General features: G+C 40.7%; 2 protein-coding genes across 5 annotated transcripts in view; one reads left to right on the plus strand and one right to left on the minus strand.

Moving 5' to 3' along the window:
• The window catches only part of LOC115175622 (eyes absent homolog 3), a 28,416-nt gene extending 25,006 nt beyond the window's left edge, over nt 1-3,410 (plus strand). For all 4 annotated transcript variants that reach the window (XM_029735008.1, XM_029735007.1, XM_029735009.1 and 1 more), the window contains one exon: nt 42-3,410. In XM_029735008.1, coding sequence (XP_029590868.1) covers nt 42-122 — 81 coding nt within the window. In that variant the 3' untranslated portion in view covers nt 123-3,410. The remainder of the gene's footprint in view (nt 1-41) is intronic.
• Nucleotides 3,411-6,839: 3,429 nt separating this feature from the next.
• Nucleotides 6,840-10,014, minus strand: LOC115175623 (XK-related protein 8). The gene is made up of 3 exons (XM_029735011.1): nt 9,573-10,014; nt 8,925-9,115; nt 6,840-8,603 (listed from the first exon to the last, which is right to left on the minus strand). The coding sequence occupies exons 1-3, from the start codon at nt 9,935-9,937 to the stop codon at nt 7,834-7,836; spliced, it is 1,326 nt and encodes a 441-aa protein (XP_029590871.1). The 5' UTR covers nt 9,938-10,014; the 3' UTR covers nt 6,840-7,833.
• Nucleotides 10,015-12,345: the final 2,331 nt, after the last annotated feature.

A 12,345-nucleotide genomic window follows, 5' to 3' on the forward strand; every position in this document is an offset into this window, starting at 1 on the left:
GTATTGATTTGACTGTTGGTATCTCTGCTCTGTTTTTGTAGCACAACATGCCTTTCTGGCGTATCTCCACCCACGGGGACCTAGTATCCCTCCACCAAGCTCTGGAGCTAGATTTCTTGTAGAGCGGAAGGGATAGAGGTCTGACACAGAGGGAAACAGTCAGTCACACCACTGTTCGCTTGTGGAGTGACTTCTTCTTTTCTTTATTATTATTATTATTATTATTATTAGGTACTCGGCTCCACCCCAGCCCTCTGAAATACACACACATACACACCCTTACACACCTGCTGGCCCTAGTGAGTTACTCTTGCCCCAGTGTGATGGCCATGGACTGAACTGAGGTGGACTTGGGGATGGCAGTGGTTGGGAAGCAGACTGGACAGACATAGTCTGATGCAGGGCTCCTGCCCAGCAGCACTCTCCCTATGGCAGCTATCCTGGCACTGGGGCACAGCAGTCAGAGAGGACACAACTAAAGGGAAGAAGACAAACCTCTGGGTTCATCCCAAATGACACCCTATTCCCTATGCAGTGCACTACTTTTGACTAAGTAGTGTTCAAAAGTAGTGACTATATATGGGAAAGGGTGCCATTTGGGATTCACACACTCTCATTCGTGGATCGACCAAAGCAAAGGTCTGTAGCACTGTCGGGCATCACGGATGGACGCTTTGGATTGTTTTAGAGCCCTCAGTAGCTATACATGAAAGGATAATGTCACAAAATGAATTATTTTTATAATTTTTTGGTTATTTTGCACTCATTCCAAAGCTTGAAAACAGAATTCAATGTTACGAGGCAGCATTGATGGGGGTTGGTAATTGTTTTAGTTTTTCTAAGCATATGATGAGATGGCTACTTAGGAATGACCTTCAATTGCCTTCTGGATGTAACCTTTATACAAGTTATACTCTAGTACTGACAATGTCCTCCATGGAGATAGAATGTTGTGCTCATTATAAAAACCACCCTTCTCTCAGCTGTCCTGACCTCTCCACTGTGTCAGACTTCAACAGCCTAACAGTCTTCTGTGGTCTTTTTACATAAACTGATGTGTGGCAATGACTCAATGAAGAACCTAGCCTGTATTTCACTGCATGATATCTATGGACCCCAGGTTGCTGTATATTATTACCTAAGATAAGCCAAACCAGGCCTCTCTGTAAATTTACTTTAAAAGTCCAAGGATAGGCCTTTGAAACAATGTGTAATTTCTTCAGCATTGTGCTGAAGTTCAATGTGTGTACATGTATACATAACCTTTAGAAGCTGTCCCCACTGGGCTAACTGTTCCTCAGAGCACAGCCCTAAGTGTCCTTGAATTCCTGCAAAGGGACTTAAACTTGACAAATAGCATTTAAAAGCAGTTCGCTGAAAGGAATGGCAAATCGCACAATCCAATCACATGTTTAAGATACAGTGCAATTGTTATGTTATTGTTCAATACTGGAAATGTTAGACCAAGTCACAGGAGGTTTGTCTGGTCAATATGGTCCTGATTACCTCACATGACATATTTTCCATCACAAAGATCAACTGCATGAGTCATTGATAAATGGAAATGTGTGTAGGTCACAATTGTAAAATCATTCTATAGTTGATTTGCATGTGTTTTTTATTTTTTTGCACACAACCCCAGATACCATTACTTCAATGTGGTGGGTAACTTACCAAAAATATGTGTTGATTTATTTCCCAGGAGTGACATCAGTTTCCAAATACCACAGATTTTCCTATAGTCACATTTTGAATAGAGAAACAGCAGCATACAAAGATATGTCCCCAAGTTGGTAATTCATCAGTGAACTAGCTGGGGTGCCCAAGAAATATACAGCCGCTGTCTGTTTGCAGTGTAGTCAGTCGATCTACCCTCGTCATTATACATATTGGGGGGGGAAACAGGGATGACCGTGCAATACAGTTCTGATCAGTGGTAATGGTATGCCTGTTATTAACTGGTCTATATTTCAAGGGACATTTTGTTGCCACATGTAGCTAGCTGGTCAAGAGAGTTGATTAGAGGGTTGATATTATTAAACCCTGGTCTGTGAGATTATGACTAAACAATACTGAGCCTGAAGAAGATTTGGCAATTTTACACACCCCTGCAGCTTGACCGTTAAGAATGTGTTCTTTGTGTATTTGTTTGCATCTTTCTAGAGTGTCTTGTACATATTTATATTGTGCCTTTTTAGCCATCTATATTGTATATGAATATATCATCTCTAAGGGAAATACTTAAGTTGTGTTAAATGCATTATCAAACATGGTTGTTGTTACACTTTAGTTTAAGTGTTATTTTACTAACACCTTTTACCGTCATTAATCGGTGCTGAAATCTTTTATTTGTAACTATCAGTAGCACTGAAAAGCTTACTGTATGTGAAATGTATTTTTTCCTTTTCAATAAGTTTTATTTTCTTGTTTTTATTGTCCTGCCGATGACAAATGTTACAGCGGAAATTCTCTCCTTTTAAAGACGATTCGCAGCTTTGTTCACCAAGTCATAGCATCCTTCCCTTTGTTGAAAACTGAATGCCAATGCTGTCACCTAGCATTTGAGTCGCTGTGACTGGCTTTTACTGCTTAGACAATCAAATCTGTATCACATGGTACTTTGAATGGTGCCCAGATCCACCTCCTATGGTGAAGCATGTATATAGACTTGCAGTATGTTTGGTGTATGTTCTCCTGAAACAGTACATGTTACTACCTAATGGAGTTAAGAGGAAATGGATGCATTGTAAAATTATGAATTAGATCCTTTAGAATGGAAGGGTGTCCTGGACATGGCGTTTTGTGAAGTTGACACACATTTGGAAGTCAGCATACCCAAACCAAAATCCCTTGTTTTGTTTTTTATTGTTGAACTGATCATTAGATCATCTTTAGTTTTGTTTGCCTTTCACCCTTTTGGTTGGTATGATTTTAGTTTGTTAGGTGTTTACGGTGCATGTATTTCTATCAGTGATAGTTTCTGATTTAAAAGTACTCTGTTGCTAACAAATTATGATTGTTAAAATAAAGCTGGGTCTGCTATTTGCATTTCCCTTGGATTTGTGTTAAAGGCTAAGAACTATGTACAATTTTATAAGTGCATTTTGACCAGTCTCTGTTGGCTGTCATGTAGTGTTTTACATTTCAACTGTCAAATGCAAGGAGCTATGAAGGCACAGCTTTGTAGGGACATATCTGGCTCAACTTGATCATGTTATTTCTTGAATACTCAGCTAGTGTGACGATCTTCTGTAGAAAAAAAGCCTTGACGATAAAACATTTAAGGGACTTGTTTCCCCACCCCACTTTTTTGTCTGGGACCGGAACACTGTTGAAGGCCCAATAAGGTTGTCCTGTGTATAATAACACTCAAGGCAATTGTAAATACAAATAAAATGACTCTGAAAGTGCCTGGTTTTCATTGTCTTTGTACATTTTATAGTCATGTTTGCATACAAAGAACAAAAAACGCAAATGTACACCATAAAGTGCTTCTGAACCTCTCGCTAGCAGCTGTATGAAAATGATTGTGTGAGAGATGACACTTATTAAATCCCCTGAGGTTATTACCATCTAATCATAAAAATGTCCACGCTGGAGGCCCTAACATTTCAGTATGTAACCCTGATCAGCCGTGGTCATGAGACTGCAGTAGTAAGAACTTCATGACAGTGATATGTAGCGGGTCTGTTATGCACCACAGGAGAACCAAGAAATGAAGAGCGACACTACGGCTGTCTTTTAGGCTTTTATGTTGATCTGCAATAGTATTGTGAAAAGACAGGACAGGAACACATCAGTCTCCAATGCACCACCTGACAAGTTGTTCTTTCTGTGTTTTCTCGGACTCACACAATCACACTAATACATAAAGCCATAATGTATAGTATAAAATAACCATTCCTTAATACAAAGAATGTATAATCTTAATTCTTAGACAATAGAACCATACCTGCAATAGTATTGTGAAAAGACAGGAACACATCAGTCTCCAATGCACCATCTCACAAGTTGTTCTACACAGGAGCATGAAGAAAGGTAAAACACATATCCTGTCTCACATCCCCAATACATTGCTAGGTGCTTTCAATACCAAAATACAGCAACTCATGTACAAAAACACTGCAACACAAACAAGTTACAGCGTGAAATCGCCTTTATTCCATTCAGACCTTAGGGCCAAAACTACATCTCCCATAATGCAACACCATCACCAGTCGGCCGCCCAGCTAACCGTCTGCATCACAGAAAGGCATGCTAGCTAGCAACACTTTTAGCACTCTGTAAACTATATTAATAACAATAAAACTCAAAGTTACGTGTTTCAATAGTCTCACACTCCCTTATAACAATACCTACAGCATTAACCTTGGGATGTTTTATTTATTTCACTTTATGGACTTCTACAAAGGAGTAATCTGCAACACATACCTTTCTCAGTGTTTTCTCGGACTGAGGAGAACTGGAGCTACGGGTAGTACCAGGGTGTTAGGTGACGTAAGCACCCAGATTAAATAAAATACATTTAATGAAACAAAACCCGAAGATGTTAACATCATTCAGCTACTGTAGCTGCCTACCTAACATCAACAGGCATCACCAGTAGCGCAACAATTAAAATTAGAGACCAAAAGTAAAGTTCCTGGCGATCATAGCGATCTGACTCCCCCCATCTGTCTGAATTTGGAATATTCCTGTTCGCGGGTTTTGGCCACTGACCCTCAAACTGGTTGTTCTGTTCTGCGTTGTGTACTATTCTAATAATTTGAAGTTTGATGGAATAACCATTTTAACTCTACTACAGATACACATTTCTGGAATGTTTACCGTGCTATGGGAAGCTCAATTCGTCTAACAGTTTGCCCCGATTACTTCAGAGGCTCTGTCCCCTTCCTCTGGTGGAATGTACCACCGGCCCGGTTCAAATCGTCGGCAGCTCAAAGATCAGAAATGTTTAGATTTCTGGATTAACAACCTTGTGCTATCTTGGGGCACAAGGTTGTTAAGGCTATTACTCAGTGGCTTTCTTTCATGCTATGCAGCGGCCTGGGTCTAACGACTTCAAACTGCCTAATTCGGAGATGCTAAAGCAGGATTTTAAAGAGCTGATCACTTTGAAAGACTCAAGACAGCGGTCAATCATCGTCTTTGCAAATGTGATCACTGTCCTATTGCATGTATTAAAACCCTTTGATGTATACAATCACATATTTGTGATCATTGTTGTGTGCACGGTCCCTGCAGCGTACCATCACGAATGTGATTGGAACAGTAGCAACAGAACGTATGGTGCAACAAACGCGTCTAAACTATCAATATCTGAAAAGCATCCAAATAATGTTTTGTACTAATTGGAAATAAGTCTTCACAACTTTATTCCTCAATTTCATATTTTATTGTAAAAGATAAACGCGAACATCATCCAAGCATCATACCGAACACATCCACAGCCAAACTCATTCCATAAACCAGTCTAAATAACAGGTTGCGCTGACCAAAACATAAATTAGTGACCGAACAGTTAGACTTATTTACAATGTGCCACATCTCTGGTGAGCACAAGGGAGAAATGCAATATTGTTTAGAAAAGAGATGTGTGTCAGCTAAATTAACAGCAGTTCAACTCTTTATGATGGCAGCCATGTTTGTCTGACAAGTAAATACTCCCTAATCCCAGAATGCCATTCACTATAAAACGCAAATAAACAAAGTCAAAGATGGCTGCGCCCATTGCCTGAAAAATATGAACTTAGTTTGGCCACTTTTCAGCATATTACAAATCTTCAATGTACTAGTTATAGTGTATACAAGAACTGGAGGACATGACTTGACAAGTCATTTACAGTTTTTGACAAATCACAAAGCAAATAAAATGTTATCACCTCACAGATCATCACTCCAAATAGAAGCCTACTGCCTAGCCTAACCATACGCGAAAGTTTCCAAATAATGTTAGACAATATTTTTTTGTTGAGAGGATTGAAAATGGACTGTTTCTCCATGTAACCCACATACAAATTATCATAGTTAGGAGCCTTAGTGGATCCCATAGCAGTACTCTTCGTATGAATAAAGAAATCATTTAGAAATATGAAATAGTTGTGTTCGAGTACTATTTCAGCCAATGTTATAATACATGCACTGGAAGGTAATTAATTAGGGTCACGTTGCAGAAGAAAATGTTCCATGGCTTCAATACTGCCCTCGTGTGGAATATTTGTGTATAATGACTCAACATCAAAAGTAACTAACAAAGTATTTTCAGGGAGAGGATCAAGAGATTCACTAATAGAGATACTGCTGGTGTCCTTTACAAAGGAGGGGAGCTGTTCTGCCAGTGGTCTAATAAAAAGTCAACAAAAGTCGATAAAAGGGGCCGTTACTGCGTCAATGCCCGCTACAATAGGGCGCCCTGCAGGTTTTGTAACAGTCTTGTGTAATGTCAGCAAAGTATAGAAAGTGACACTTTTAGGGTGTTGAATAACCAAAAAGTTGTGTTTTTTTTGGTGATCTGACCAGAATTTAAATACCCATCTAGGACAGTCAAATCAAATCAAATTTATTTATAAATCCCTTCTTACATCAGCTGATATCTCAAAGTGCTGTACAGAAACCCAGCCTAAAACCCCAAACAGCAAGCAATGCAGGTGTAGAAGCACGGTGGCTAGGAAAAACTCCCTAGAAAGCCCAGAACCTAGGAAGAAACCTAGAGAGGAACCAGGCTCTGAGGGGTGGCCAGTCCTCTTCTGGCTGTGCCGGGTGGAGATTATAACAGAACATGGCCAAGATGTTCAAATGTTCATAGATGACCAGCAGGGTCAAACAATAATAATCACAGTGGTTGTCGAGGGCGCAACAGGTCAGCACCTCAGGTCAGCACCTATCCTATCAATAGATTGCTAGAATATGCATATTGTTCCTTCCAGCGAGAGAGGGCTCGACAGAAACTTAAATGAAAAGTAGCCTAGTTAATATGATTATGAAGTGGACAAAGTAGTCGGCTGAAAATTTGTCTAACAAGCTGATTAGGTGACACTAATGGAAAACACTGCATTTAAATAAGATTCAAGACTTAAGAGAACAAAATAAAAGTAGGAACAGTAAAGATAGTGTTCTGAAATTAGGAAGTGGGGTCACTTCTGAGTTTCTTGTAAGAGGTGTTGTCAAGTGGTTGTCTATGACACTCCTTTAGATAAACTGAACTATCCATGAGTATAACCGACCCACCCTTATCAGCAAATCAAGCAAATCTTGTTTTTCATTCTCTGTTAAATTATGGAAGGATGTGTACTCCTGTTTTGTTCTGAAGGAGATTACCAACATATTTTTCAACAAGTCTGCAATATGTCTCAATAGAGTGATTGCGATTAGCTGGAGGTACAAAATAACTCTTACTTCTAAAATGAGTCGGAGTATGTGCAGATGAGCAACCTACATGTTCAGTTGAAATATCACGATTAGGGGAGCTGAAGTATTCCATTAAACAGATGTTCCAACAACAAATAAACACTGCTAGCCAGTACCTCGCCTAAACAGGTGTGCGTTTCTTTCGCCTCCAGATTCATCTGTAAAAGAGCCCTTGGTCTCAGCATGACTCCCTGTCAAAATAAAGATTAAATATTTTTTTTAAAGGAACTTGGTATTTTCACCAGTGTGGGAAGCGCTCACACAGCCATCTGTCATGTGGATTCCATCTCCACATGTGACAGACCATTTAGTCATTGTGGGTAAATTGTGACTGAATGACTCATTGAGACTGACTGCAATGTTGGCTGCAATGTCAAACAAGCCCATACAGCCTTCTCCATGTGTAGGAGGTCTCTGATGATCCATTCAGGAGTAAAAGTTATCAGCTAAGTTCCTCATCCTCTTATTGACTCTGATGACCGGGTCTGGAGGGTCTGATAAGGTTTTGACTGGTTCTGTAGGACCCATTCTATGGCTCATAAGCCTACAGTCCACTTCGTCATGGGAATCTGAGGTGAGATCCTCTGGCTCAGACCTTGGCTCCGGTTCGAGGCAACACTCGTCTTCTCTCAGCTGTGTGATCTTTGGGTGACTGTACTTGTAGTATATCACCTTAAGACCGAGCCCAACAATGTAGAATGAGATCATAATGCCAAGGATAACATAGGGATCTAGTGGCAGTTCAAAATATGGAGGGTTCTTCTTCATCTGCCACACCCAAAGACCACAAAGCATACCAATATCCACTCCTATCCAGGTGTGGTAGAGGGTGCTCTGGCACCTGGTGTCCCCCTTTATAACATTGAACCAGCTGAAATACCAGATGAGTCCTATAGTGGCCCGGTAGAGCCATTCTCCACCGGCGCTGTCCATGAAGTCTGTCTTGAGTCGCCAGGCGAAGAAAAAGAGAACCATCCAGGAAGACAGGAAGTGGGCAGTGATAAAGCAGGGGAAGGCTGAGGCAAAGAGGGCGACTGCTGCCACACGTGGACCAATAAGGAGCAGGTTCCACAGGAAGTAGACCACGGAGGAGAACCATCCCTGCTTGGCCTTGTCAGGGAGGAAGGAGCGCAGGGAACGGTGATACATGGTCACACTGACGGCGATGGCAGATGCTGAACCAAGTGCCTTCAAGACTGAGGGAGAGAGAACACCAACACAGGAAGTTAAATAACAGAGACTGATCAACTAACTGACAATGGATGAAATGATAAAAATGTATCATAATGTTTGGAGTCTACTCTTAGATTATGAGTAGGGTCAGGAGAAAACTCTGAAGCCTAGTTACAGGGCAATACCAGCCACAATGCGTCATACCTCTTGGACTGTGCCACATTTGGAACCCTATTCCCTATTTTATGCACTACTTTTGACGAGGGCACATAGGGCTCTGGTCAATGTTGTGTATGATATAGGGTGTCATTTGGGACACAGTCTCTGTCTATACATGTATGTACTTGTGATGGGCTCAACCTCTCCCCTCTGGACAATGATAGTGATCATGAGGACAAGCTGTGGGGTGCTCTCAGAGAAAGCCTCGATGAGGCGCAGCAGGCTCAGGTCATGGGTCAGATACACAGCATCGCCATCCATGTAACGCTTTCCACAGCAGAAGCCACATATCGAGATCCTCACCACACCAGCATATCTAGAATGACAGCCAAGCAGTATGTGTAACTTGAGACTTTAGATTTTATACACGATATTCACCATCTTAATTCTATAATACAAAGAAGTGTGGTTACAAAGGTGTTTCTGCCTTGAGATGAGTGGGAAACTCTTTCAGAGAACTGACTACTCATTTACTTCAATGATGTACTACTCCATGAATGTACAACTCTGACAATGTACTCTGGAATGTTTATGTATCATTTCAAACATAGTATTAGGCAATTGCATTTGCTGTACTTTTCCTGTCAGCCGGGACTATTCCTTTTAACTGCAACACAATCAGTGGAGCAGAAAGGGAAACAGAAAAGCAGGAGAATTCTTAAAGGAGCCTTGCTTGCCAGAATAACAAGGACTCTGAAAACAACCTTTTTAGATTATAAACACAGCCTGTGCTGTTTCCAGTTCAACACCAAGTAAACACAGTTGAACTCCACCTGAGGTAGACTCCCATCTGGAAAAAATGGAGGATCTTGAGAGAGCAGAGGTTCTTCACAAGGCTCTCAGTCCTGGTCTCAGTCCCATCCTTGTCATAGTGGTACCACAGCCAGCTGAAAGCCTGGACCAGGGCCGAGGAACCTAGGAGTAGGAACACCAGCAGTCCCATGAACACATAGTCCTCTTCCTGATAAAAAGACACCACCGCCCACGCGTCCAGTCCCACGTCCAGGAGAAAGAACACCAGACCACCGACTGTCAACAGGAAGTCAGATACTGGATACTTGAAGAGAGGGCTTCCCCTGTCCTCCTCCATGATGACCGAGTAAACCTCAATTCCACACGTTTGCGGTTGCTCTAGCATTTAACCACCAAATGGAAAAGAGAAGAAAGCCGCAGCCGCTACTTGTGACTCCTGCTCACTGAGTGACCCATCGACTGTGAAACTGAAGGTATGCAAACAGCAAAGTCCAGACAGTTTAAGTACACACACTTCCAAACAAATCACCACGCCTCCAACATGTTTTGTGGAGGGAGAAGAGAAATATGTAAAGCACATTGACATACAACAGAGAGTATTTCAAGTTGTACACAATCTGAGCAGATGATAATAGACAAGCAAAGTAACAAAGTTACTGAAGTCCCTATGGATTCTCATGTAACACAGTTAAAGTACAAAAGTTCCATACTTGCTACTACACTTCAATTTACATGTTTGAAGACCAAGGCGTGTGAGCATTACTCATATGCCCACACACAGCCTGGTCTCATAGACTAGACGTAACAGATTTAGTTTACTAAGACACTCAAAATAGTATGAGATATTATATTTGGTATGGTTACATAAAAAAAGGCAAAATGTAACATTTTACTAAATTGAGTGTCTCAGATATACATACAGAATAATGCAAAATGCTCTGAGACCAGGTTGCCAAACAATATGAGATTATAGTATAACGGGCCCTAACGTCAGGTTCAGCAATTTACCCATCTAACATCAGCTCGCTTGTCCTGAGGTGGTGGAGGGGTGACAATATTTGAGGTGCGTCCTTAAAAAAATTGACACAAAATATGTATCATAAAGTTGTGGGTGAGTTTCCCATTTTCACTTGGTTAAATGGGCAGTGAATTCGCTGTACCAGACAGACTTTCTCTCTAGATATTATTTTGAAGACACCTGTAAGTAAACACGAGTCTTATTTAGTTGATAGTCATCTGTTTGTATTTTGCATGTCATGTTTTCCATGTACATTGTTATTGTTTGAGTGTTTATTCTTTCGTGACTAATACATCTTATTAGTCGATTTGAGTAAATGCATTCCTCGTTTATAGAGTACTCTTTGATTGACTATACCTTCATAATTTAGTAGGTATTTTGGTAAATGTTTGTAGAAAAAGCCCATGGAGTTGGTGGAATAGCCTTTAATTCATTGCCACTTACTCAGCTGGGCCAGGGGCGCTTTAATTAGGTCAGGTGGAAATGTCCGACAGATCTCCACTCCATAAAAGGAGGAAATCACCATCGCCTGATCGCGCTGCTTTCTCTTCCTTCACTCTGTCAAATCCAGAAGTTCTGTGCGTCCATGAATCCACCGACTCTGTTACCTTTCATCTGAACTTTCATCTGAACTATCTGTTGCGATCGGGAGAGTGGGCGGAGCGCACGCTTCAAACATTTTGTGTAATGTGAATGGTCAATGGTAGGTCAATTATGTAATTGGTATGGTTAATATGTAATGAAATTACGTGTACGCATGTAGACACTTGAAGGGGTGAAATAAGAAAGTCATTGTTTGTTCAACTGCTCGGCTCTGATCCAACTAATGGCGATTTATAGATTGAATAACCGATCACTGTTTGTATTATTCTTTCATGATTTATGATAAATAGTTACGAGCCTAAATTACTCACCGATGATTCCTATTGACTTATTAATGAACTGGATTGTTGAATTCCCTAAATGATGTTAATAATGAATGATTGTTATGATTAGATCTTTGATGATGGATTTGATTGGATACACGTTATTCTGTTTCCTTTGTTATGCAGCACAGACTACTCAGTAAATATACCACTTTATGGTTAAAGGAATTCCTGCCTGTCTCATCCATTCCTCTGTCACCTGACCCGTGACCACCTGTTCACCCTCACTGTCAGTCATCCTACCTGTCCAGCTACCCACACAGATTCCACAAATCTTTCAATGTTATTTACACTATAGGCTACACATAGCATTATGCATAGGCTCCAACTTTACATCTCTGGCTAGGATAGATTTGATCAATTAAAGAACGGACTGTGGTCACTTAACAGTTCATACAGTGGCTTATGAAAGTATTCACCCCCTTGGCATTTTTCCTATTTTGTTGCCTTACAATCTGGAATGAAAATTGATTGGGGGGGTTTGTATCATTTGATTTACACAACATTCCTACCACTTTGAAGATGCAAAATATTATTTTGTGAAACAAACAAGAAATAAGACAAAAAAAAACAGAACTTGAGCGCGCATAACTATTCACCCCCCAAAGTCAATACTTTATAGAGCCACCTTTTTGCAGCCAACAAATTTTCTATAGGATTGAGGTCAGGGCTTTGTGATAGCCACTCCAATGCCTTGACTTTGTTGTCCTTAAGCCATTTTGCCACAACTTTGGAAGTATGCTTGGGGTCATTGTTCATTTGGAAGACCCATTTGTGACCAAGCTTTAACTTCCTGACTGATGTCTTGAAATGTTGCATCAATATATCCGCATAATTTCCCTTCCGCAT

Source organism: Salmo trutta, chromosome 36 (genome assembly GCF_901001165.1).
Source record: "Salmo trutta chromosome 36, fSalTru1.1, whole genome shotgun sequence".
Lineage (NCBI taxonomy): Eukaryota > Metazoa > Chordata > Actinopteri > Salmoniformes > Salmonidae > Salmo > Salmo trutta.

Excerpts from the sequence above, each read along its gene's own strand:
- LOC115175623 (XM_029735011.1), bottom strand. The coding sequence starts at position 9,937 with ATGCTAGAGCAACCGCAAACGTGTGGAATTGAGGTTTACTCGGTCATC. Across the intron at positions 9,116-9,572 it reads CAGATGGGAGTCTACCTCAG|ATATGCTGGTGTGGTGAGGA; the intron begins GTGGAGTTCAAC and ends CTGTCATTCTAG. Across the intron at positions 8,604-8,924 it reads AGAGGTTGAGCCCATCACAA|TCTTGAAGGCACTTGGTTCA; the intron begins GTACATACATGT and ends TCTCTCCCTCAG.